Source organism: Solanum lycopersicum, chromosome 11 (genome assembly GCF_036512215.1).
Source record: "Solanum lycopersicum chromosome 11, SLM_r2.1".
Taxonomy (NCBI): domain Eukaryota; kingdom Viridiplantae; phylum Streptophyta; class Magnoliopsida; order Solanales; family Solanaceae; genus Solanum; species Solanum lycopersicum.
In genome coordinates this window covers 35,115,174-35,142,383 of record NC_090810.1, presented here as the reverse complement: position 1 = coordinate 35,142,383, position 27,210 = coordinate 35,115,174, and the positions used below count along the sequence as shown (strand labels likewise).

The 27,210-nt window shown below is 34.5% G+C and overlaps 1 protein-coding gene across 1 annotated transcript in view; it reads left to right on the top strand.

Annotated features, from left to right (window-relative positions):
- The first annotated feature begins 14,915 nt into the window (after positions 1–14,915).
- LOC138339375 (uncharacterized) overlaps positions 14,916–27,210 on the top strand; it is a 56,779-nt gene continuing 44,484 nt past the window's right edge. Inside the window, exon 1 of the mRNA XM_069290969.1 lies at positions 14,916–15,039. Coding sequence (XP_069147070.1) covers positions 14,916–15,039 — 124 coding nt within the window. The remainder of the gene's footprint in view (positions 15,040–27,210) is intronic.

The window sequence follows — 27,210 nt, the reverse complement described above, 5'->3', positions numbered from 1 at the left end:
CTGAGTTCTTGAGTTCTTCAGTCCTTGATCTTACAGTTCTCAAGTTATGAGTACTCAATTTCTGTTTTGATATTAAGATCCCCAAGTTGAGCCATTCATGTCCATAATTTTGCATAAACCCTATGAATTGAGTTTTTAAGAAGCAATCAAAAATATTTTCTAGAAGATAATTACCATAGTAATCGAGTATGCCTGTCGCACTAGCATCTAAACCCCAGACGAGACCGGAGACAATGACATATCAAAGGTTGCAGACAAGCATACTAACGTCATTCTTACTTCAACATAGGTTAATATTGGCAGAATATTTTAAACTTTTTGTTTCTTAACATACTTATATAAAAATTCTCATTGTTACGTAATTGTTCACCATCAAACATCTAACATTATGAAATAAGCTACTGAAAGAAATAGTTCAATTCTTATTAAGTGTGTAATTGACAAAATGGCACCAATACATAATCTTAATAAAAACAGGAAAAACTGATAGTGGAACATGCTCGACTATCTCAACTCTAAAACTAAACTAGAATATAAAACAACAACATCCTCAAAAGCATGAGGACCTACCAAAATCGGATGAATGTTAAACGTTCGGATAACTGTAGCGATGATACTATAGCTCTATTGTCCACTTGTGCCTGTACCTAAAAAGTAGAGTTAGTGTAGGATTAGTGCACACTTTTACTAAGTATAGGTATATGCAAGCACACACAAAGGAAATGCATGAGAAAAAATAGCTCTTTTCTAACAACATGATTTTTGATTGTCAAATAACTAGACATGCCAAATTGAGATTAGGGAAGATTCCAAATTTAGATTAGGAAAGTCAATGATCTTTCAAAATTTTAATTAGAAAAGTCAGTGAGATTTCGAGATTTGGAATAGGAAAGTTATACCAAGAGAATAACATGCATCATCATACTTTTCACATTTGCGCGCAGCACATAACATTTACACAAAGCACATATCATATAGAATACAACACATTTTGCATGTAGCACATAAATTCATTAATATCATTCATTAATATGCCATTAGACCTTGGAATCATGGACTTAACATCAAGACATTAAAGAAATGAGGGCTCAACAGATTAGACCTCAACTAGGGAGTCTTCATTAGAAAACACAAAGTATGCTTCATTCATTCATACGTACTCCATTTCATTTCATTCATTGGAAAGTGTAAACACCACCTATACCTAGTATGTAGTTTAAGAATTTCATTAGGTTCGTTGTGCAATGACCAAGAATGACCTAATGTCATTACTTGGATGTAACTCACCTTTCCATTATACTATCCTAACATCTTTGGTATCATTCATTTCAATACATCATTTGAGGATGGCCTCATTATTTCATTGGGAACTTTAACTTTAATCGACATAGATCATGTGAGAATCAAGAAATTTAGTGACTTCCCCACACCAAAAAGAGGTTGAATCTTCGGCAAAGTTACCCTTAACATGGTAACGTACATGGGAATTTAACCCTGCCAGATCCCTATATTGGTTGTATAGGTTCGAAGACTAGGAGATATAAGGAGACCCATACCCGGCAAGCTGGACAGTCTCATCTCATGAGAGTTACGTAACGTCCACCCTTCACGAATGAAGGCATCACCGCTCATAGCTAGACTATCAGTGCTCAGTATAATGTTCCATTACATTCATCTCACAAGTCATGGAAGCTAGCATCTAGTATGAGGACGTCCTATCTCATTAGATGATTTCTCATCTCATCGTTACTATTAAGTGTCTTAATCTCAATACTTTCATTAAAGTGTTCATAGAGACTGGTCTCTTCATTATCTTACACTCTCATAGGTGAGTACGCTTTGATATCATTTACTTAGGCTCATTTGAGATTTGTCTTATCATTTACATTATACTGATATAATGTTGTCACCACTTTCATTACATTTAGCACCTTTTCTTTTCATAGTTACTCCCTTATTATTACGTGAATGTTCATTTAATAATATGCCAATGCGCTTGGACATTAAGTGTGTTTCACACCCTTAATTAATCCTTCTAGGGTTTCATCAATTTAGTGTTCCTTTCCTCATTTCATTGCTCATCTCATCTTATGAAAAATCACTTGGCAATATATTATATCTTACACTCATACTTAACCCTTCCAGGGTTCATCATTTCATTACATAGATCTTAGGTTCACTTACTTTTGGACGTATGCTAGACTTATATGTCTATACACACAATCCATGGGGCTTCATTCATAGTTTTTTAAGTGATTCATACATTCCTATGATTACGTAGTACAAGACTTATGTATCTTGTATATATATGCTCAGATCTTTATTTCAATCTAAGTAGGTGTCATTATTATAGGATATTTTGTTCACGTATGACTTATGTATCAATACGGAAGTTTGGCCAAGGTAACCCAAGTTCGAATCACTTGGATAACATTAACAATTTTGATTAATTTTATTTTTGATCTTAATGTATTGGGACACTAGATTGAACCCCATCGTTAACATTGTATCTTTAGTTTTCTACTTGGTTTTCCTCTTTGGTTGGCCGAAGGGTTGTGGGTTCGAACACCTACAACCCCTTTTTATTCTTCATTATCATCTTGTAGACCAATTTTGACTAAACAAAGAGGTTATTTATTCTTATTTTCACTGGGAATCGGGAGGTTGTTGGTTCGAACCCCCACAGCCTCCTTATTTAAATTTAAATTTTGCTAGTGGCTATGATGTTATGGGTTTGAACCGCCACAGCCTCCTATCTTTATTTTTAATTTAAAATTAAATAACTTCGGAAGGGAAACCAATACCTTATTTAATTGTTCAAACGCTGAAGTTTCTGCCCAAAACCCTCTCAAAAATCAGTCCAAGCTTCCTCAACGTCCACACCACTCGACGGACAACTTCTCTTTGCCTTAACCGTTTTTGTTTATTTTTTTTTCTTAAAATTTCATGTATATTCTTCATGTGGGAAGAAATCTTAATATTATTTTTGTTCTTTTAGTTGTTTTTTAATAAACCAAAGTGAAAGAGATGATGAAACGTGAGAGAGACTTTGTGAAAGAGTAGTCTAATATTAGGAATTTTAATTCAGGAATTAGCCAAACTAGGACACCTTATTAATTTTAAATAAAAACCTTATTCAATCATCTTAGTCAAAAGGACCATTATTCCCTAAAAAAATCTTATTATAAAACATAATTAAATCACCAATATGTTGCTTCAATTGGGGCTCAAACTCGAGTGTGCTGACCCTTGCGAAATGGGCCATTTCTGGTCAACCTGAGCTATGGTTCTTTAATTAAATTAACCAATAAATTAATTAGTTCTTTAGGGTAATTAAGATATTACCCTTTCCCTTGAAATGACCATTTTACCCCTGGACCCTCAAAACTTAAATTTCCTCTTTTAATTATGCTAAAGACTCTTTCGATTAAATCTTTGTATTTGTGAGCCCTAGATGGTTGGTTCAACCTTTCACAACTCAACCGAATCCCCATGTTTCTTTGCTTAGATGTAGTAAGAGTTATGATGTTTTGTTCTATGTGTATCAATCCGTGTGAATTCTTGGTCTAATCGCAAGCATTCTTGACACCTTAAGCATTTATCTTATTAAGTTTTTTAGTGTTGATACATTATCCCTCCCTTAGGAACATTCTTCCCCGAATGGCGCTACCACTAAACATCATAATTCCAATCAGATTATCACATAATCATTATGCATAGTCAACCAAAAACAAGAAAATACGGACAGATATGGAAACATAGACTTAAGAGTAGGAAGTCTAACCTCAAGAACAGAAAAGATTAGAGTAGAGGGATATCATGTCGGCCTGAGCTTCGCATGTAGCACTCTCAGCAAGATTATTTCTCCACAATACCTTCACTGTGGCAATCTCCTTGTTCCTCAGCCGCTTGACCTGTGTGTCTATGATCTCATCAGGTACCTCCTCATTAGAAAAGTCTACATAAAACCCCAAACCTTTCACAAGTAGAAGCGATGCTGGATAACATAAGCACTTATTCAACATAGAGACATGAAAGACTGGTTGAACAGAAGCTAGATCCGCAGGAAATGATAACTCATAGTCCACCTCACCCACACATTGTAGGATATCATATGTCCAAACATACCTCGTACTCAGCTTCATTTTTCTACCAAATCTCATCACCCCTTTCATAGGTTATATCTTCAAGTAAGCCTAGTCACCAACATCAAATTCTAATGGTAGATTTCTGGTACCTGCATCTGAATTGTGCTGGCTGTAAGCAGTAGCCAACCTGTCCCTAGTCTTCTCTAAGGCCTCATGAATGATCTTTGGACAAAAAATGAATTACTCTCCAACCTCAAAACACTCAACTATAGATCTACACCTCCTACCATACAGTGCCTTAGACGTTGTCATCCCAATGCTGGAGTGATAACTATTATTTTACGAGAACTCTATCAAAGGCAGATGATAATCCAAACTACCTCTGAAGTCGATAACACAAGCCCTAAACATGTACTCCAATGTCTGAATAGTGGGCTCTCCCTCCCCATTAGTCTTAGTATGAAAGCCGGTATTCAGCTTTACCTGCATGCCCATGCATTTCTTCAAAAGATCTCAAGAATTGTGATCTCATTAATTTAAAGTCTCGCATAATCCCCGAATCTATAGGTAGACTTCACAAGGATAAAGTGAGCAAACTTAGTCAACCTGTCCACAATAATCCATAGGAGTCATGCTGCCTCCGAGTCCTCGAAATACCAACCACAATGACCACCATGCTTAAGATGCTATGAAGTCACGTGCGGACAATTATGAAACTTAGCCACATATTCAGCAATGTCCTTCTTCATGTCGTCCCACCAATAGATCTTCTTAAGACCATGATACATCTTGGTGAAACCTAGATGTATGGAAAATCAGGAACCATGGGCCTCTGCCACAATGCTCGTCCGCAAATCATCCACATCTGGTACACAGAACCTGTCATGATACCTAAGTATGCCATGACCTCCCAATGTGAAAGACTCATTCATTTTTAACATCACTGAGTCCTTTAGCTCCATCAAAAACATGATAAACATTCTGACCCTTCTTAACTCCAACTACCAAGGATGATTCAGAACTTGGATGAATTTAAACACCCCCACAAGTAGAATCAACTAATTGCACACCTAGTCGGGCGAGTCTGTGTACCTATTTTGAAAATTCATTCTTCTTATCCTCATCGTGGGCTGTACTCCCCATTCTAATCCTGCTCAAAGAATAACCCACAACATTAGCCTTACTTGGATAGTAGTGCAAATGCATATCTCATAATCCTTCAACAGATCCAACCATCTTCGCGGACCTAGACTCAACTCCCTCTCTATGAACACGTAGTGGAGACTCTTATGATTTGTGAACACATCCACATGCACTACATATAGATATTTCCTCCACATCTTTAGTGCAAACACCACAGCTGTAAAATTCTATGTTATTAGTGGTTTAATTCTTCTTATGAACCTTGAGCTGTTTGGAATCATATGCTATCACCTTACCAGCCTGCATAAGACCACTACCCAAACAAACCCTAGATGCATCACAATGGACAATGTTAGTCTAACAACACTTAGGCAGAGTAAGCACCATGGCTGAAGTGAGTCTATCGTTGAGCTCCTGGAAACTAATCTAACAAGTCTCTGTCCATTAAAACTTGGCTTTCTTCTTTGTCAAAGCTGTCAGTAAACAGTGAGTAATGTTAGTTATAAATATTTTCGTAATATATTAACTGGTTTTTGTCTACTTTGTTTTATGCAAATGTGAATGCTAGTGGAGTCACATATAAAATTAATCTAAGAGTTTACTAGTGTTAATATTAGTTGACATAGTCGGTTGGTCATTTCAATCCAATGAATAAAAAAACCTTAGAATTATCGTGTATATATGTTGAAAAACAAATGATTCTTGAAGAATTCACATTTGTTATTTCTTCTCATGTGAAAATGATCATTGTAGAAGGTAAATTTTGGGTAGTAACCATAAAATTAGTGGAACGTATAAAAAGGTGAATATGTTTCAATTCACCTGCCATGTGGATGACTTAATATGATGATCTAATAGATGCATCTATGTTATGGTGACATGCGCATTTATATCAACTACCAAATTGATTTTTATATGTTTGTTTACTCGAATTGTTAAATTTATAGCATAGTTCAAAACTATTAAATTATGTAGATAATGATGGTTGGTTAAGAGGGAATTGTATGTCTTTAATTATAGATAGACCAATGATTATGGCAATAAGCATCTCAAATAAAATTTAGTATGAGTGAGTTTAGGTTCATGATATTTGATTTAGGTTCAAAATCAAATCCTTACAATCTCATAAAGATTGATCCTCAAATGTGTTTGAGGGTAAATGTTAGATTTCCTAACATTAGAGGTTGATATGTTTAGAAGAAAAAAATTATGTGTGGGATGAACTACCTACATCCTCGTTAAAAAATGTTAACTTGAAGTTACTTTATTGAATGAATAAGATATTTAACGAAACACAGTAAGCATATTTTATTGATGTTTTACAAGCACAAAGTTCAATAATTCTTTGACAAGATTGATATGTGTTATATGTGGAATGTTAAGTGATTTTTTAAAATCACGGGTGTACATATCCGTTGCCCTCTATTTCATTCATATATGTTTTTTCTAATGGTTTTTCCGAGAAAGGATTAATTAGCCACCAATTAACATGAATTACAAGATATACGTACTTTTTTAATTTCATTAGAACTTTTCCCATGGGATTTTTCCTAGTAAGATTTTAATTAGGGGTAGACTCACATGGCTTGGTAAGGGAACTTTAATGACAATTATTTATATATGCATATATCGATCTCAAGAAACAAACAAAATAAGGATATAAATAATAGTGCATCCATAAATAAAAAAAATGTGCCCTTTCGTAGTTGGTATGATTTAGTGGTGTCACTTACAAAACCCAGGTTCAAACCCAGCTAGTTACCTATTTCATTTTTTATTCTAATTTTACATAAGAGTTTATATTAGTGAACCCGAAGTCTTTAAAACATGGCTTCTCCTCTGGTTTAGTAAAGCATATTATCGATCACGCAATGGGGACTATGGTAAATATATATATGTGAATGTTCATAATTGTAACGTGTAATTATACAATAATGTATACTAACTTGCACACCTCCATAACCTCCCCGTTGATATTTCTCCATTACTTGTGTGGTTAATGTATCCATAACTTTTATTGTTAATGCATTGTTTATGATTAACCTTTTGTATGTCACCATAAATTTCATTGAATTATTATTAGAGTTAATTAAAATTTGACAGACATGATGATTTGGTGAACACTTGAAGACTTGAAATATTAAGCAAAGATCTCATTGTCTCTATATTTCCTTTGTATTCTTCTTATATGTTTCTTGTCTTATTTTGCTTTATTTTAAAAACCTTGTATGTTAATCTATTTTGCACTACGGAAGACTCATTTTGGTAATGTGTTTACGTTAAAAGATAAAAAAAGTACCTCAAAAAATTAAAACAAAGAATGTTGAATATACATACATGAATGATAGTTATGAATGATAATCAAGAAAACTATTACTTTATCGGATAATTAGACCTTATTGCTATTTCTGAAATTTTTGACTAAATTGAGCATAACAAGTAATTACATGCTCAGAAATGTTATAAAAAATATTTTTACCCCATATTTACAAAAGAGAAACAAAATTCATGGTAGGTTTAGGTCCTTAAAATTTTACTTTTTTATCAATCGTAAATTGAAATTGGTGTTTTAAATTACAGTTTGATTAAAAAACTCAAAATCAAAGCATCTACTCCATCAAAGTAGTCCTAAATCCCCAAACAATTTTAATAATAATTTTGAATAAGTATGTTTAGAGAGAAAAAATCTGTATTTGAAAAATTAGAGTGAATACAAACTTTTCGATAATATTAGGACAAGGGATGTGGAGTATTTGATTAATATAATCCATTTATCAAAGAAAAAAATGTTATAAGTTCATCTATTTGAAAATAGTTGTGTTTTAGACTATTAACTTTTCATTTTGGTTAATGTATTTTTAAATTTCTTAAAAATTTAACTTATAACCCAATAAAATCCTTTCGTATATGTTCCTACAGTTTGTAGTACTTATTGTATGTTTCATTCTTTATGTTCTTCACTATTGATATGTCTATTCCTTTGCTATGTAGTTAAGTAAGTTGTACCATTAATAGATAATCAATCAAAATTTGGAAATTCAGTAAGATGATGTACCTTGTATTTTGTTGAAATAATAATTCAAATTTGTAGTACGAATCATAATTATTTGATAGTTATGTCATTTACTTATTTATGTTTAATTAGGATTTGTAAGTCATAGTGTTCCCTAGCCCTAGTAATTTGTTTTCTTACTTTTGTAAACATGGATGTTGCTAGTTATTTTCAGTATACATAAAATGAAGAAAAATAAAAATATAAAATATAGTGAATTTGAAGTAAGATATAGAACTTTTGAGTTTATAAAAAAAATTACTTTCTTCAAAGTGGTACCAAAGCTTCTATGATCTTTGTTGAATATATTTTCATTTCCGATGTCGTTGTGCGACTCTCACCTATATATGTCATTTATCTATCTAATGATCATGCTGATGGAATATAATTAAATATATATGCATGAAAAAATTGTAGACAGATATACTTACAAAAATATTATTTGATTTAAGGAAGCGCAACATAACAAAAGAAGAAGAATCACATATCTAGATGAAAATATAGAAAAAGAAAAAAATAAAAAACGAGTACATGGGAAGGGCATTAATGAGAGTTTGAGAGAGAGTGCTATAATAAAAAAAAATTAAAGAATTTAATGGGAAGGGCATCGAATATTTGAGTGAGAGGTCCTTCAACGCCAAAAACAAAAAGAAAAGATATTGTTGTGAAGGACATACCCCTTTGAAGTTGGAAAGAAGCCATAGACGTCTCAGTCAAATATGTAAGGATCACCGATTGAATAATTGACTCCTTAGGATCTGAAATGTCTTCATATGTGCTCTCCTCCGGTATATCAATCTGATCCTTGTAGGGCTCAACATCCCATTCATCAATTATTGCTTCGTTCCTTCATACATCTTTGATGGTAGGCGAAGATATCTTTGTAGTATGTGCATCCTCCAATAATGATGTGAAATTAGTATAATTCAGATAGTCTACGTCCTTCCTCATGTCTAGTACCTTTACTTTTGCGGCCGTAACATCAAAGGTCTCCCCCATGTCTGCTCATACAAGCCTTAAATTTTGTGGGGAGAGTGTCAATGGGTGTCTGAACGGGGTAAGTGCAACAAAGATGGCAGCCTTAATCATAAAAGTATCTCAAGTCGTGTAGCCCATATGTTATAATGAAGGACAAGATGCCTCAATTTCAGAGTCATCACCAAAGTAATCTTGAAAGGATTCTTTGAGTTTGAGGTGCTTAGAGCATGTAAAGAGGTAGGGGAATAAGTTCATAAAAGACAATAGGCCGGAGTAGGAAATCATTCCTATCCAGGTATCGAGTAAATATTTACCTCCATGGATATGTCCATAGGTTAAACCCTCCTCTATTCAGCCCCTCTCTGGTATATTTTGCCTCAATGAGCTAGATTACAGTGGAGAAAGATTGGGTAACCTAGACTTTTGTGTTTCCCTAGGGCATTCCAATATGCCATCATAACATAGTAATCAGGATTGGGAATGGAAAGAAGTTATGCCTTTTCTTGGCCATGATATCCATCTCTGTCTCAATAAAAAGTCTCATGTCGATACTCTTCTTGGGTATGATGGACCCAAGGAATGCTGCCTTAGAATTGTGGAGGATAAACATTACCATAACCGAGCAGCAACACTCTAGTTGATGTTCTCAATAGGGGCTCCCACCTAAGGGGTTGTATAAAAAATAAAAGGTGTTAGCTAGCATAAGGGTCCGAATAATGCAGATCTCTATCTAGTACAATGTTTATGTACTCATTATTGCACCAAACATCAATTCTCCATACCATTACATACTTCACCGGTCTCAACTCACTAGATTTCTTCTTTCCCTTTGGGAAAAATGAACCACATGTTGTAAAAAATCACAGTCATGTCTTTGAATGTAAGGGCCTCAGAGCCTAGTAAAACAATAAAATCTATGATAGTTAAGGGTGTCACGACCAGGGAGTAACCCCTACAAGTAACACGGCGTACTCGACCTCCCGGAGGTCTTATACAATCCCTTCGACATCTTTTATTACATAATCGTAAAAATCGTGGAAAATTTAAAAATTTTCAGAGAACATCATATGCTAGAGTTATATCTTCTTATATATAAAAATACCATAAGTACATAACTAGACTCTATGTCTCATTTCAATCTTATGGAACAACTCCACTAAAATAGATTATGGATACGACCCTTAACAACATAAAAAAATAATGTATAAACAATTATATAAAGCTAAAGAACATGTTAACATATTATACCCTTGAATCATAAGGGACTCTTTACTTGAACATGGGAGATCTATCAAAGCTCTTCACTTAGGAGACATCTTTATCCATCAACACCTACATTTTGTGTAAAAATTTCAAGAAGAATGGTTGACTTGAACTACCCATAAATATGACAAAGAACTTTAAACAAGGTGTGAGTACACATGTACTTGAACCAATCTATAAGGATCGGTGGACTTGAATAACAATTGCTAAAGGTGGTGGACTGACACCGCGAGTGAAGAAAGACAAAACATAAATCAAGGTTACAATTCTAACGCGAGGACTTGAATAACGCCGGTGGAGTGAATTGGGGGACTTGAACCATGAATAGAGGTCAATCATCTAGAAATAAGATTATTGACCAATTGTTCATTATCAGGAGTAATCTCGATCTGAGTTCCATCAATAAATCATGTCATCCCCAGCCATATCAAACTAGAATAGACGAGTAGCTTCCGCATTATTAATTAGATATAAGGGAACCAAAAAAACATGGATTTATGGATATCCAGTTCCAAGATTAGTGCTAGTGATTCACTAAGGCCCAAACTATAAGACTCATATATGTACCATCAATCTAGATGGATGTATAACGTTGAAATAATGTTGGGGAGATTACAAGGCCTAAATGCTACAAAACGCCAAAATCCTATGGCAATCAATAGTCAAATCCTAGACAAAGGCAAAACATGTTCCAACTGTATGAACAAATTTTAAATAAGGCACACCAGAAGGTGAGGATGATCAACAAATACAATCGATATGGTTCAACCATCTGGTATTCTCATATCTAGGGAACATCTCCTAGAAGTAAGCGGTGTCGTCATCCTCAGAGAGGAATAATACTAACGTCTTAGAACTCATTATTACATTCCATAGGTTAATTTGCGGAAAATTTAAAACTTTAATCTACTTTTACATTGAGGTTTTCATAGACACCTTGCTTACACATAATATATATGCTTATGGAGTTTACATAGACTCCTCGCATAGGTAGCACTACATAAGCTTCTACTTCTATTTCACATCAAGAATATATAAAGATATTATAATAAGAAACCTAGGATAAGTGTCAAATAAAAATCATCTAAATAGAATACAACATTTGGGCATAGCCCTTAAATCATTTAAACAAAATCCACATATGAAAATATACAACAATCATCTTCAAATGAAAGGGAAAGACTAAATGTCTTTACACTAGAACAACATCAATAGATACATAGTGTCATCTTCCTCGGAAGGTGAGGACCTACCAAACATGGTGAATGAGAGTCCAAATTATCTTCAAATGATCCTTCTAGAAGCTCATCGGTCGAAACCAACATAATTGTAGAAAATATATTAATATAGGTTACTACACACTAGAACTATGTACGGAAACATGCACATAAATATTTGAAATCATTCTAAAAGGAACATTTGTGCAAAACGTTACAATGTTTTTTTGAAAGATTTATTCACAACCAAGAAAACTTATGAGTGAATTATTACATATTCTTTAAGACAAAACCATATACAACACAATACCAATATCATCAAGTATAATAAGGTCAACATGTTTAATAACCTATTTAATACATAATCAACCGAACTCTAACATAATGATATAAGAAGAAAGCATGTATAAGAGTTCATAACATTACAACATATACAAGACCATTACACATACCCCAACATCAAGCCCACAAGTGTAATGACAAATTAAAGGACCATAAGTAAAGTCTAAACTCACATAACATAGCATTAAAAGACATTGTAATCATATCTGGCAATATAGACAAATAACATGTTCATAAATGAAGCCATCATCTTATAGAATAATTAACATGTGAAGTCAACATATACATATCATTTACTCTATAAAACATAAGAACAACCTACTAGGTCATCCCTCAAGGACAACTAGTGCAATGCATAGGAAGAACTCCATAACCTTACTTAGTCTAAGTCGAACTTCTTAAGTCATCCTAGTTAGCATTCACTTTATTGATTCGTTTTAACTAACAGAAAACTTGCCTTAATAGACATAGAACATATGAGCTAAATGTCGAATTCCCTGTCATGAAACCCTACAGTGAAAGAAAGAGGACTATTTTCCAAGGTAGTATCGGAAAATGAACACCAATTCTAGGTGGATCCACCAGCTAGTATTCTTATGGGGAAGCATAGGTCAAGAACTAGGAGATATACTTGGGAAACTCTTTATTCATATTGACTTATAGTCTCCAATTTAATATGTACAATAGTGAACACTACTTGATCCGTTGCTAAGATAAATTTTTTTTTAAAATGTCTTTATCTCATCATTTTATAAATCATAACTTGGTATAGTTCATAGGAGAATAATCCCTTATATTCATTGTCATTATCTCAGTAGGAATTTTATGAGAATATCCTTTCAATAAAACCCTTATATGTGACATCAACACATTATCATTATCATGTCATAGTAAGGAACAGAGGCAATTCATAACAAGCCTTATATCATTACATCTTAAACATAAAATAAAACTTTAACATAATCAAGACATTTAAATTACATCATCATAAAAACACCTACTTAACATAATTAAAATACATTCTTTAATTTAACTTCATCGCCAAGTGCAAGCCATAACAATTGAAGTAAATGTTCAAGATCACAAAATCATACCAATTCTCATTCAAAATAAATCATCATTGATATTACCCTTAACCAATAAAATTTCATCCATAAATAGGTGTAATAACATCATTAAATAGTAAATAACAAAGTCACTAAGTCAAATCCATTAATAATAATCAATTGAACATGTGTTCAGAACATAGAGTAAGGGAATTTGGGTCAGGTGATGATATATGCCACATTGCAGTATAATTGATCAAGAAATATCAAAATTGAACCATAATAAATCATAATATAATTATAATTATAAGAAAACCATAAACAATAGAATTTAGAAGATCAATTTTCGATTAGGAAGAAAACCTTATAGATTTCATCTTTTTGGAAATAAATTTTGGAAGAACCTTTTTGGGGAAAGGAATCTCAAACGTAAAATGTTTTCATAACTTGTTAAATTTTTATGATTTATTGAGAAAAGAGACCTTATTTCTTCCTATAACCCTTGGAACTTTCCTTTCAATGGATTTTTATTTGACAAAGAGAAAGTAAAGACATGGTAGAGTGATTTGGGTTAGGGAATTATGGGGTTGTAAGTTGAGTTTAGGCTTAGCGTAGTTTATATGTTAGTTAAACTAACTTAATTAGACATCCTTTAACCCCTAATAAAACCCCTAACTAATTAAATAGTTAATTAAACCATCTTAAAATAAGATAATAAAAATTTCAGACTTGACCTACGAGACCTTGACATATGGTCCATAGGTTAGTCGATGTCTATTCCCACACCGTCCTACTGGTCCGTTAACATGTCCAAAGATTTATCATTTTTGAAATTTTGGAGAAATTTCTAAGTGTCATTGAAGGAGGCATTGACGACCAGTCGATCCACTAAGCCTCGTCGCCTGCAACTGTAGGTAGACATTGTATTTTTACATCTTTTTGGCTAAAATTGAAGGGTCCTCCTCAAAGTTCTTTAGGGTTAAACTTGAGGATTTGTACCCATATTTTTAGACTCTACACCTACTCTAATACTGCTTTGACACCTTCCCACCAAATTTCATAAAATTTTGACCCCTAAAACCTAATGAAATAGGCTAAGGCACACTACCTGTGACACCTCTAAAAACTAATTTAAGTGAAGCTAGAGACTAACATATTTTTTATGAGGTTCTAAGGTCATAATTTTATTTAAAATATTATATTGTGGAAGTGTCTATAGATTTAGGTGCATTGGAAGTCAAATTTTTAATGGCGTCTAAGACATTCGACGACTAGTCACCTATGTGCCTCATGTGTTTTTATGTGCCAATATGTGTGTTTAATGAGTTAATGAGGTCATTATATGAGTTATTATAATATTTGTAGTATTACCTATGTATTTTATATGATAGAGTTTTAGAAAGACTATTTGAATATTTGTGAAAAGTTTTAATTCCGCACTACTTTTCATACATATATACGATGAATCATGTCAAAGTGCTTGTACACAACCTCTGAGTAGTTAAGTACGCCGATTGAAATACTAGAGTGCCATATCTTCTAGGGTGTGCTCTTGTGATGTTAGAAGATTGCTATCAAAGCATAGGTTATAAAAGTGGTCTTCGAAATCCAAAAGTCTTCTCAAGTCACGTCAAGTAGAGTCCTTACCATCGGTATGAGTCGCGACGCATCTACGTGTGTGAGTCTAGACGATGATAGAGTTTCCCTTCTTTTCTACTCTTATGATGTGACATTTTGTAAAGTTATTAGTACTATTTTCTTATGGTTTTCCTCGTGTTTGTAGGAGATGAATACTGGACGAATGGTCTCTAGAAGATTGGAAAAGGGAAGGGAGAATGAGTACATTCCTTCTCAAGTTGAGCAAGTTCATCAAGGTGCTCAAGGTGATCAAGTTCCTATTGTGGGTGGAGGTAATGAGGTTCCCTTGGTTCCCCTGCAAATGACTAATGGGGAGTTAGAGAGGCATTAATCACTTTATCTTGATCTTTTACTACCAATGAGATTATGAATATTGTGCCTAGAGTAAATGTTGTTGAGAGCAATATTAAATCTCGATTGACAAATTTTGTTAGGAGGAATCCACCTATCTTTCTTTGCTCTAAGGTGGGAGAGGATCCCCAAGAGTTCCTACAAGGATTGTATAAGGTGCTGAGTGTTAAGGGGATTATTTATAGGGAGAATGCAGAGTTAGCTTCGTATTAATTAAGAGAGGTTTTTTATGTTTTGTATACTCCATTTAAAGATAGTAGGTTGGTTGATTCGGGTACTATACAGTGGGAAGATTTCAAAAAAGCTTATCTAGAAAAATATTTTCTCCGTGAGTGGAGGAAGGTGAAAGTATAAGAGTTTACAAAACTCAAACAAGGAAATATGAATGTTGAGAAATAATCTTTGAAGCTCTCTAGGTTGCCAAGATATGCTCCATACATAGTGTCTAACCCTAGGGATTAGATGAGTAGGTTTGTGACCTGGGTCGCCGATTTTGTGAAAGAAGAATGTCGTTCGGCCATGTTACATAATGATATGACCCTAGATAGACACATGGTGTATCCTCAATAAATTGAGGAGTCTTTACATGGTAGGATTGCTAGAAACTTGAACAGAGGTAATTCAAGTGATAAAATTTAATCTAGGTTCAAGAAGAAGGTTGCAACTCAAGAAGAATAAGATTTATCGGGAGTGTATAAATTGTATTGGTAATTGTTTTGTTGCGGAAAATATGGCCGAAAAGTGAAGGATTGTCCTAATATTTTTTCTAGATGAAGAGAGAGAAAGCAACTTACTCCAAGTGTTACGGGCAATGATACTCCAAAAGGAAAGGCTCATTTTTATGCACTCCGGGCATGAGGAATAATGACGGATGATGATGACGATGTTGGTAAGTTCTTATATCTCTTTAGTGTCATGATTTCCTTCTAAGTATGGGAGTATGGTTTATAGATGGATAGAAAGTCATAGAAGCTTGTTGCATGTGCATGGTATTTAGGAGTTTGGTGAAATTGAATTTCATAAATTCCTTGGATTGTGTATTTCATGAAGATATGATTATGTTGCAAAATATGTATATATTATTTTATCTTGCATATTAGCATGTTTCCATCATGAAAATCATAAAGGTTACATTACTAAAAAATATCGCATAATTCACTAAAGGCTGCCTTGTGACTGTAAGATTTTGCAAAATTGACTTATTTATTCTTTGGTCGAACATTGTTGTAATGTGTTTAGAACTGATGAAAATGAAAATAATAATGAATATAAATAGAGTTTTTCTTTTTAGAATGAAGGATGTGAGTTTTATGGCATAATGAGTTGTGGAACATATTCAAGTATCATTTTGTGTTGTGTTGTCTCTTGATTATGTGAAGTTGATGTTTCTTAATTATTTTCCATTATATAAGGTGTTTTATGGTATGTCTATGAGTTTCTAGTTGAATCTCTAGTCTAGGTAGTGTTCGCAGAGCTGCAGCTGTCATTTAAGGACGAACGTTGTCTAAGTGGGGGACAATGTGACACCTCTAAAAAATGACTTAGGTGAAGCTAGATACTAACATGTTTTTAATGAGGGTATAAGGTCCTAAGATGTTTTATAATGTTTTAGTGAAGCAGTTTCTAAAGATTTAGGTGCATTGGAAGTCAAATTTGAAGGGACAACGATGACGTTCAACAACTAGTCACTTATGTGCCTTATTATGGTTATGTTTCTATATTTCTGTTTCGTGAGTTGAAGAGGTCATTATATGATTTATTATAATTTTTATTGGAGTAATGTCAATTTTCATTATATATGCAGGTCAAAGGTCCAAGAACGTCCACAACGTTCGAAAGGTTTGCCTCGAAACTACCTTGTGTGTATTGGGATGTTTTGTTGAGTTTTATGTGTTCATTTTTTATACAATTGATGTGGAAGTTTTTGAACACATATGAACATATTCGAGTTTGAAAAATCTAGTCAAACATCTCGAAGGACAAAACAATGGTTCTTGACGTAGGGAGTAATTTGTCTATACTTAGACTACTTCAAGCTCCCAATGGCCAGTGTCAGTTCCAAACGACCGCCAAACCAAATGGTCTGGTTGTGGCCAAGTCGTTGATGGGTCTGTTTTTACGCTACTTCACTATTAGTTGCAACAGTTAATTGGTACGTTTACCCAACATCGAAATATGATGTTGGGCGGTTACTTAGGGTATTTTAGATATTCTAAGTGGGTTTATAAGTCCTAAATACCTAGATAAATTTAGTCATTCCAAATCAATACCACAAAATCTCTTAGAAATTCTCTAGAACTCCATTTAAACCAAAACTTAAGGAATTGGTTTGATGGAGATTTGAGTGGTGATTCATCATCAATTTTGTGGATTAACATAATTGAGGTATGGTTTTTGATCCTTGAAAATCTATTCATCAACGAGTCCAAAATTCAAAGAGATTTCTAAAATTTTTAAATAAACACTTGTCCAATTTTATGATATATCAGTGAGTTCTTAAATTAATTGTTTTGAATCATTGTATATTGATTGAATTGTTGTTAATTAGATGATATTAACTCAATTAACCTATGAACCCCATGTTATTAATGAACCCTAGTTTTATACATTATGCTTGACTTGATATTGACTTAATGCCTATGAATTCTAGTGTAGTTTTCTATGGGCTATTGAATGATGTAAGAACTGTATTTAATTGATGTATAGGTTGTCGAAGATTGATAAATATATATTGAATTACCTAGATTAATTGATTATGATGATTTTTGTATTTAATTGATGTTCATAACCATGGGTAAGGGCTTTTTGGTATTTAATTGGATTATTTAGCTATTGATTGAAGTGGTTAGAATAGAGTGGTGGTACATTGTCATATTTCTCCTTATTTTATGTAATGTAGCTCTTGAATTAGTTTGTGATTAGCATGGTCCACTCATGGTGGCAGTGCCATGTGAATAATGTGGCCTTGTCGATGTTACTTTATGTATTATATTGATCATGGCCTTGTCGGTAAATTACTTGATATTCTATGATGCCTTCTGTAGTTATTTATGTGTGTAGTCTTAGAATAGACGCATGATTATTCGTACTTGAATATATGAATGTATCATGAATATGTTGATGATGTTATAGAACTGCATCGGATTACTTATAGATTATAATGGCTATGTGCATTACTTATAGAATGATATGCTATATGTGATAAAGTGAAGTCATTGGTATGTATTGTGTGGTAGACTAGTGTTTTGTGAATACGAGATTTATTGACTTAGGATGCTAAATCCTCTTAGTCTAGTATGTATGAATGATATGAGACCTTGAATGATCGAAGAAGGTACTTTATGTGAAATTTTAAACCTAGTGCTAAGGTTATGAACCTTAAAGTCGAAAGTCATAATCGTATCCGTATTGTGTAAATGATTGACATAAGGTTGGTTGTCTAGAACAACATCATATTATGCTTAGGTAAGTAATTAGAGCTATCCTCTTTGCCATTATAAGGAATCTGTAAGTGATCTATTTTGTAGGGTAAAGGTGATTGGGTTATGAACAAGATATTGAAACCCTTTGTATGATCCTTTAATGTAAATTACTATATGAGAACAAAAGCTAGCACCTAGTGAGTATGGTTTTTTATATAGATCTGGTGAATAACGAGACTAGAGTACAAAGAAAACCCTTCATATTCCTTAACCATGAGCCTATATGGGATGTGTCTAAATTCTACCATTGGGAAGTAGATTACCATATATTGTAGTGTGTTAGAACTCCAGATTCCATGCTTTGCTACTATTGTCTGTGTCGGTTATTTCCTATTCTCATCATATGGTATATCTAGAAGTATTTGAGAATTTCTATTAAGTTTAGGTTGTGGTATCGGAGGCTACCCAAAAATTGCCCATAGGGTTTGAAGATGTTACTGAGAGTCCATAGGTATTCTCCAAGACCATTATCTTAGAGTCCATTATGTGATGAATGAGTCTTAAATACTAAGGAATTTAATGACTTCCATTAAGCAAGAAAATTAAATTAATGAGTACTTATCTAGCGCAATGAAGGGTTCTCTAGCTAAGGTGTAAAAAGGGCATAACATGGTCACTTCTATGTTACCTAGTTACCTCTTAAGAATTATTATAGTTATGAAAGTTTGTTAATTTTGAGGATCCTTACAATATCCCCCACATGATAAAATTCATACTCGAATGACATTTTAAAATACTTTCAAGGGCTCACTGAATAATAGAGCAGCTCATCACATACAACACATCATCACATAGAATTAAATGCACCAAAATTACAAAGTAAACTAAATTCATACCCAATTCGCACTTAATAAGCTTTATTAAGTCACTCTTTAATGCATCAAACACCTAGGCTCTTGTCATGTTCATAAATGGAACATCCTTCTACTAATCATGACATGCTCTTTACATCTTATATCATTAAGATCTGATTATACAAAATCTTTTTAGTTACACATAGTCAAGTTCAACATCACTCAAGAAGCATACAAGTAACTCACACTTCAAAGCATATAGACTTTAGCCAAGTAGATCAAAAAAGATTCATTATACTTTGGTCATGAAAACATTAAGGTTCCATAAAATATCTGGTTGTTAAGTTATGATTAAGGAGGAATGTCCTTATCCTTAGCATAATCACATTATATCATAGAGATCATATACAAGCAATGCACAAAGGTTTACTCATTTTAATGAGAACATCTCAACTTTAACCAAAACACGCTCATACTTTCTTCCTAATGAAGTCAAAATGACGATTCACGTCACACACATTATAAAAATAGGAAGTCATTTCACATATATTTCAATTTCTAGAATAACTATAGTCTTCATAAGCATGCATCAATTTTGGGAATTTTTTACAATTGATTGGCATAGACAAGTAAATTGGCTAAACACACCTTTATTGTTAAAATTTGAACCTACAATCATGCTTTCCAAACCATAAAAGTCTCATAATTTTCAAGATATTGATCATTTTTCATTTAAAGGAGACACAATTTCTCATTATGAGGCTAAACACCACACATTGTGAGTAATATATAACATGCTCTAACATCATCTCATGAAGTTAAATGCACAACAAACATATCAAGATGCGGAATCAACATATGAAAATATGATTTTGATCAGAAAATCATTTTTCATATTAATATGAATCTTCAAAACATGCTTAACTAGTGTCAATTAAGATATACATAACATATGGAGAACATGCAACTTATACTTTTAGGCAAGACTTCTGTCATGACAAAGCTACAAGGAACTCTTTAGTTCGAAGCTCAAGTAAAAATAGAAGGAAAAGATAATGATATCTATAACTTTAGTACTCTCATGACCATCCCCAACATAGGGTAAACCCATTTAAGAGCAACTTTGCTCAACCTTAATAGAACCTAAGCCGACGAACCTTTGTAACTAAGCATATCATCCCACTCTTAGGATATAAACTTAAGCACACCCTCCATCAACATCACTGTAAAGTTATTTTGAACATAAAGAACTCAACATAGGAACATCAAGGGCACACTAAATCTCATTATTGAGGCACATTAACTCCTTCTTGGGGTAATCCCAATCACATCATGTCCTTAAACACCATGCTCAAGGAAAGTAAAAAACCAACCTACATATTCCTCACACAATAAATTTTAACATCATTGAGGGTCTCACTCCTAATCTCACAATAAGGAGTCTACTAACTCAATCATCATCATTCCTCCAGGACTAACACCCAGAGGAAGTACGTAATCATAAAGTTAGGTCATACTACCAAACAACATAGGGTCTGAATTGTACCATTACCAAGGGTCATGAAAACCTTAAGGGAAACAATAGATGAGGCTTATCCACAAAGCCCCTTTATTTTATTTCAATACTAAGCTATGGTGACTTTTATGTCATTCAAACACATATAAACACTCTAAAAGATAAACACACGACCTTAACTTCTACGATCAAGTCTATACAAAGGAATCCAATCGATACCATACAACGATGAAGCATTACAGATACATGCAAAGGCAATATTGTCACATACGAAGGAAATACCCAAGATGTGACTGTTGCCATCATCCTCTCATAGGACTTAGACAAGCCCTTAGAATTCGTGATTACATGTCATCAGTCAAAAGTACATAAATTTTTAAAACATTTGCATACTATGTGAAGTTTATTTATACTTCATACTTAACAATCATGAAAATATACGTAGAAATAGTCTAAAAGTTGTCTCACATAAGAACCATCTAAAGAGTACGAATATGGACTTATCCTATAAAATATCAATACACCACATAGACCTTAATACAAAAGAATCCAAAGAACATAAAACATAACAAATAGTGTTCTTAGAACTAATGAAGTGTTCAGAAGTTAGAATAATAAAAAGATAACATCCCCCATCACGAGGACCTACCAACACTTGGACTAAGATTTCCAACTTCTTCAATAAAATTTATTAATCTTCATGTGCCAGACCCTATATTTGAAGTAATATAAAGAAAGGGTTAGTATGCTAGACGTACTAAGTATGGGTGCATGCACATGAACATTCAAATACATACATGAAAAAGGATCATTTTTTATAAAACATGCTAAATAATTTTAAAACCTTTAGTGCACATACAATAGAGCATATACAAGATAAGGATTACATTCAACATTAAGTACGGTCATAATCAACGACGTAAATATCATAAAGTCATATTAACATTTCATATAGAATAGTTTATATGAACCCAACATGCAAATAACTTACCAATGATATCATCCCACGCATACAAGTGCAATGATCATGTGAAACCCCATAACCGTACATAACCAAGTAAACAAGATAGGAGACTATAAGTAAAATTCGGTTGATAGGCCTTGTAACATAAATAGTCATCACCTCATATAGAATCATATACCAATAACATATTTATTTACATAACCGAAATAATATAAGTGTAACATCATGTATCATCAGCATTATACCTCCCATGCTATGATATTACAAAAAGGGTATCTCCTAGGAATTCTCTTAGAGTAAACCTGTTCAATGTCTAGGTAGAGTCTCATACCCCTACCCTTACTAAGTAGACTCCTCAGGTTACCATAGTGAATTTCCTATTTCTTATCTTTCATTTTATTTGAGGAAATAATTGCCTTAACAAACATTGGAATATTCAATCTAAACATGGAATCCTGTGTCATGAAAACCCACAGCGAAAAAAGGTGGGCTACTGGACATAGAAGAATTAAGCATGACATAACTTTCTAGGTGGATGCACTAGCTAGTATCCTATGGTAGTAAGATATTACAAGAACTAGGAGATATATTAGAGACCCATAGTTCCACATTACATTGAATCCTCTATCTCATGAGAGTCATTGTGAACCTACCTTTCAACTAGGAAAGGGACACGTCTGATATCTAGTTCAGTCGATGGTAAGGTATTTTTTTTATTAACCTTTATAACATTATTTATTAATAATTCTTATTATAAGTCATAAGATATAAATTCCTTGTACAAACTTAATCATAAGCTCTTTAGGTTTAGATGATAATTTCCTTTCATCATGACTCTTCATTTTGTGACATTAACATATCGTAATCATTTTTGTGTAGGCATACAAGAGAACATCATATAATTGCATTTTCATATACTTAAAATGATCACATATATAACATATTTATAGCCCAACATATTTACATAGAAACATCATATAGAATTCAATAGCATTGTAACATCATTTATAGGCTATCATATGCATCATAGAGTTATCACTATTTTAGAAGACTTATCTCTTGCTTCCAAGAACCTTTATAAATAAACTATGTTAAATAGACAACAATCACCAAACAACATAGTGAAATACTCAATAACATAATCAATATCAACTCTTCAACTCATAGACAAAACCATTTCGTATTTCAGGATAAGGGAGTGGGTCATTAAGGCATTCATTCGAACCATAGTTCCAATCCCTGCGTTTCAATTTTATGAAGTAGTAAATATAACCATATCCAAATTTATAATTTTTAGAAAGAACCTTATTCACACAAAATTAAAACATTCCAGGTCAAATATTCAACAATACATATTTAATTAACCCATTTTATTGAGTAAAAAACCTTGTAGTTGAATTCCTGAAAATCATCTTTTAAAGGATCTCTTGGGGAAAGGAATACCAAGAGTGAAAAAACCATATCTTATGGAAGAATAATCCTGTAACGACCTGTTTAGTCATTTCGAGTAGCAGATTTTATTTCGGGAAAAACTGGCTGAGTCGACGGACCCAACGACGGACCGTCGTAGGCACCACGGACCGTCGAGGGTATCTCGTTCCAAAATACTTAGAATTCTGAAAATTGGGTACTGAAATCAACTCTCTAAACTTCGTAACGGAATGGCAGGACGGACCGTCACAGGCGTGACGGACTGTCACAGACTCTTCAGAGAATTGAGTCTCTAAACTCTGTGACGGAGCAGCAGGACGGACCGTCGCAGGCACGACGGGCCATCACAGGCTACGTAATCCCAGCTGGGTCGGATTTCTGTAATTATTTTAAGGGGCGTTTTTGACTATTCCTGCTTTAATTATAAAGTTAGTGAGTTAATTTTAATAAGTCTAATTACTTGGGGGTTAAAAGAGGTAACCTTAAGTTAATTAGTGGGTTATTATTACCATCTTTTATTTTTAATTATACGCTAATTACGGTAAAAGAAAGAAGGTTTGAATAAGAAAAATAGAAAGAACAAGGAGAGGGAAAGAGAAACGATCGAGAGAAGAGGGAAACGAAGAGAAAACAAAGCCTTGAGAAAATTGCTTGCTTGATCACGAATCTTTGGTGGAGGTAGATTATGGTTTTTATGCTTTTCATAGTAAACTCTTAATAGCGAATGATATGTATTGGGTAGTATTGTAAACCCTTCTATGTGCTTAACTGTATGCTTGCATTAATGTGATTATATAATTGTGATGAAATAAGCATGATTAAGCTATTTAATCACAAATCTTGAAAACCCCTTGTTAATAATGATGCCTTGATATAAAAGAAGGCTTGATGAACTAAAGTAATGAGATGATGAATCCTTGGTATAAAAGAAGGCCTGATGAACTAAAGTAATGAGATAATGATGCCTTGGTATAAGAGAAGGCTTGATGAATTAATAGAATGATATTAGTGGAGTGGGTGTCATGAACCGACACGGAGAATTAGGGGATCGGGTGTCACGAACCGACATGTAGAATTAGGGGATCGGGTGTCACGAACCGACATGTAGAATTAGGGGATCAGGTGTCACGAACCGACACGTAGAATTAGGGGATCGGGTGTCACGAACCGACACATAGAATTAGGGGATCGGGTGTCACGAACCGACACGTAGAATTAGGGGATCGGAGTGTCACGTTTCGACACATAGTATTAGGGGATCGGAGTGTCACATTCCGACACTAGGATAGTATGATGAGGATCGGAGTGTCACGTACCGACACGAGAGGAATAAAGATAATGAATCTTGAAAGATGCTAATATACTCAATGGAAAGAACCTATTTCCCAAATAATATGATATGGAGGATTGAGTCCTCATGAGTGTACTTGATGTTATTTATCAATGATTCTTGTACATGTTGTTGCTACAGATTGAGTATTATAGTTGATTTATAATATGATCTGATATATACTATTTTCTATTTTGAGTTGGCCGATGATACATACTCAGTACTTGTGGTTGTACTGACCCCCTACTTTTATGTTTTCTTCTTTGTTATTTGTGGTGTGCAGTAAACGTGCCATCGTCTTCAACTCAACCGCAACTCTAGCCAGTCTTCAATTGCACCGGATTTCAGGGTGAGCTAATGCTTCTAGCTTGGACTGGATCTTCTTCTTCATGTCTTGATGCCTTGAAGTTCCGGCATGGACTAGCTTTTACTTGTTTTAGCTTCTTAGAATACTCTTAGTTTAGTAATTTGATCATAGATTTTCTTGTGATGATGACCTCCAGATTTTGGGGATAATAATAGTTGTTGAGTTTTTAGAAGTTATTGAATTGATTTTTATTAATGAGTTAAGTCTTCCGCATTAGTTTCTGTTGATATTATACTAAAATGTTAAGGTTTAGATTGGTTGGTTCGTTCACATAGGAGGGTAAGTATGGGTGCCAGTTGCGACCCGATTTAGGTCGTGACAAACTTAGTATCAGAGGATTAGGTTCGTTGGTCTCATCACACAAGAAAGGGTCTAGTAGAGTCTTAAGGAACGGTAGGGGGACGCCTTTACTTTTCTTTGAGAGGCTATAAGACTTTAGGAAAATTCCATTCTTTCATTCTTTCTTTCGTGCTACTACTTGGGTCCAATTGGTATCTAGGTGATACAAATTGGTATCTGACCATCTTCACTCTATTTCGCAGATGGTTAGAACTAGAGCAACAACCGCGCCAACATCATCATCAGCAAGACAAGATGAATCTGAGCCAGCCACTGAGACTATAGCTCGAAGAGGAGCAGTGGCAAGAGATCGCGTAGAGGTCTTGGGAGGACGTCCTCTAGAGGAAGAGGACGAGCACCTAGCCCATCTGGTACTAGGGCGGTGACTCCTCCACCGACTGAGGAAGTGGTAAGAGAGGGTGAGGAAGGGGAGAATGAACAAGTGCAGAATGAGGAAATGCCACCCCAACCTACCCCAGAGATGATCAATCAGGTTCTTGCTTATCTTAGCGGGTTATCTAATCAAGGCCAAGCGCCTCCAGTGTTTTCTGCACCAGCACCTCAGGCTCCGGAGGTACAACATGCGGCTACTGTGGCTCCCCGCATGGATGCCGCATTGGAAATAGGCACATTTCCTCGTTTGACTACAGGTCCTATAATGACAAATGATCAGCATGAACTTTTCAGTAAGTTCTTTAAATTGAAACCTCCTGTCTTCAAGGGTGCTGAATCTGAGGATGCCTACGATTTTCTAGTTGACTGTCATGAGCTACTACACAAGATGGGTATAGTAGAACGGTTTGGTGTTGAATTTGTGACTTATCAGTTTCAAGGGAACGCCAAAATGTGGTGGCGGTCACATGTTGAGTGTCAACCAACAGAGGCACCACCTATGACTTGGGCATCATTCTCCATCTTGTTTATGGAGAAGTATATTCCCCGAACTTTGAGGGATAGGAAAAGAGATGAGTTCTATAGCCTAGAACAAGGTAGGATGTCGGTTACTGCATATGAGGCTAAGTTTCGTGCATTATCCCGATATGCCACCCAACTATGTTTCAGTCCACAAGAGCGGATTCACCGTTTTGTGAAGGGGTTGAGATCAGAGTTGCGAATTTCAGCCTTACAGGTAGCGACTATAGCGAAATCTTTTAAAGAAGTGGTAGACTTTGTGATAGAGGTAGAGGGAGTGAAGTCGGATGACTTCACCATGGCATCAACATCAAAAGGGTTTTGAAAGGGAGGTGAGTTTAATGGTTCTTACTCTAGAGGACAGGGTTCAGGAGGTTACTCTGTTCGACCAATTCAGTCTTCACTACAGACTGTAGTTGGGGGTCCACCTCAGACCGGTCAACACTTCTCTGAGAGACCTATGCTTTACTCCAGAAAGTGTTATGGATGTGGGGAGACTGGACATATTAGATGGAATTGTCCAAAATAGAGTTATAGACCCCCAATAGCTAGAGGTAGAGGTGGTCATGGTAGAGGCCGTTATTCTGGAGGACGTGGTGGCCGAGGTAATGGTGGTCACAAAAACGGCCGGGGTGATGGGAAAACTGGAGCCACTACAACACAACATGGTCGGGGCAACGGACAGACAAGTAATGGGGCCCATTGTTACGCTTTCCCTGGGAGATCTGAGGCAGAGACATCTGATGCTGTCATCATAGGTAATCTTTCGGTTTGTGATTGCATGGCTTCTGTATTGTTTGATCCTTGATCCACATTTTCTTATGTATCTTCCTCATTTGCTAATGGTCTTAATTTACCTTGTGAATTGCTTGACATGCCTATTCGTGTTTCTACCCCGGTGGGTGAGTCTGTGATAGTTGAAAAATTATATAGATCTTGTTTGGTGATTTTTGTGGG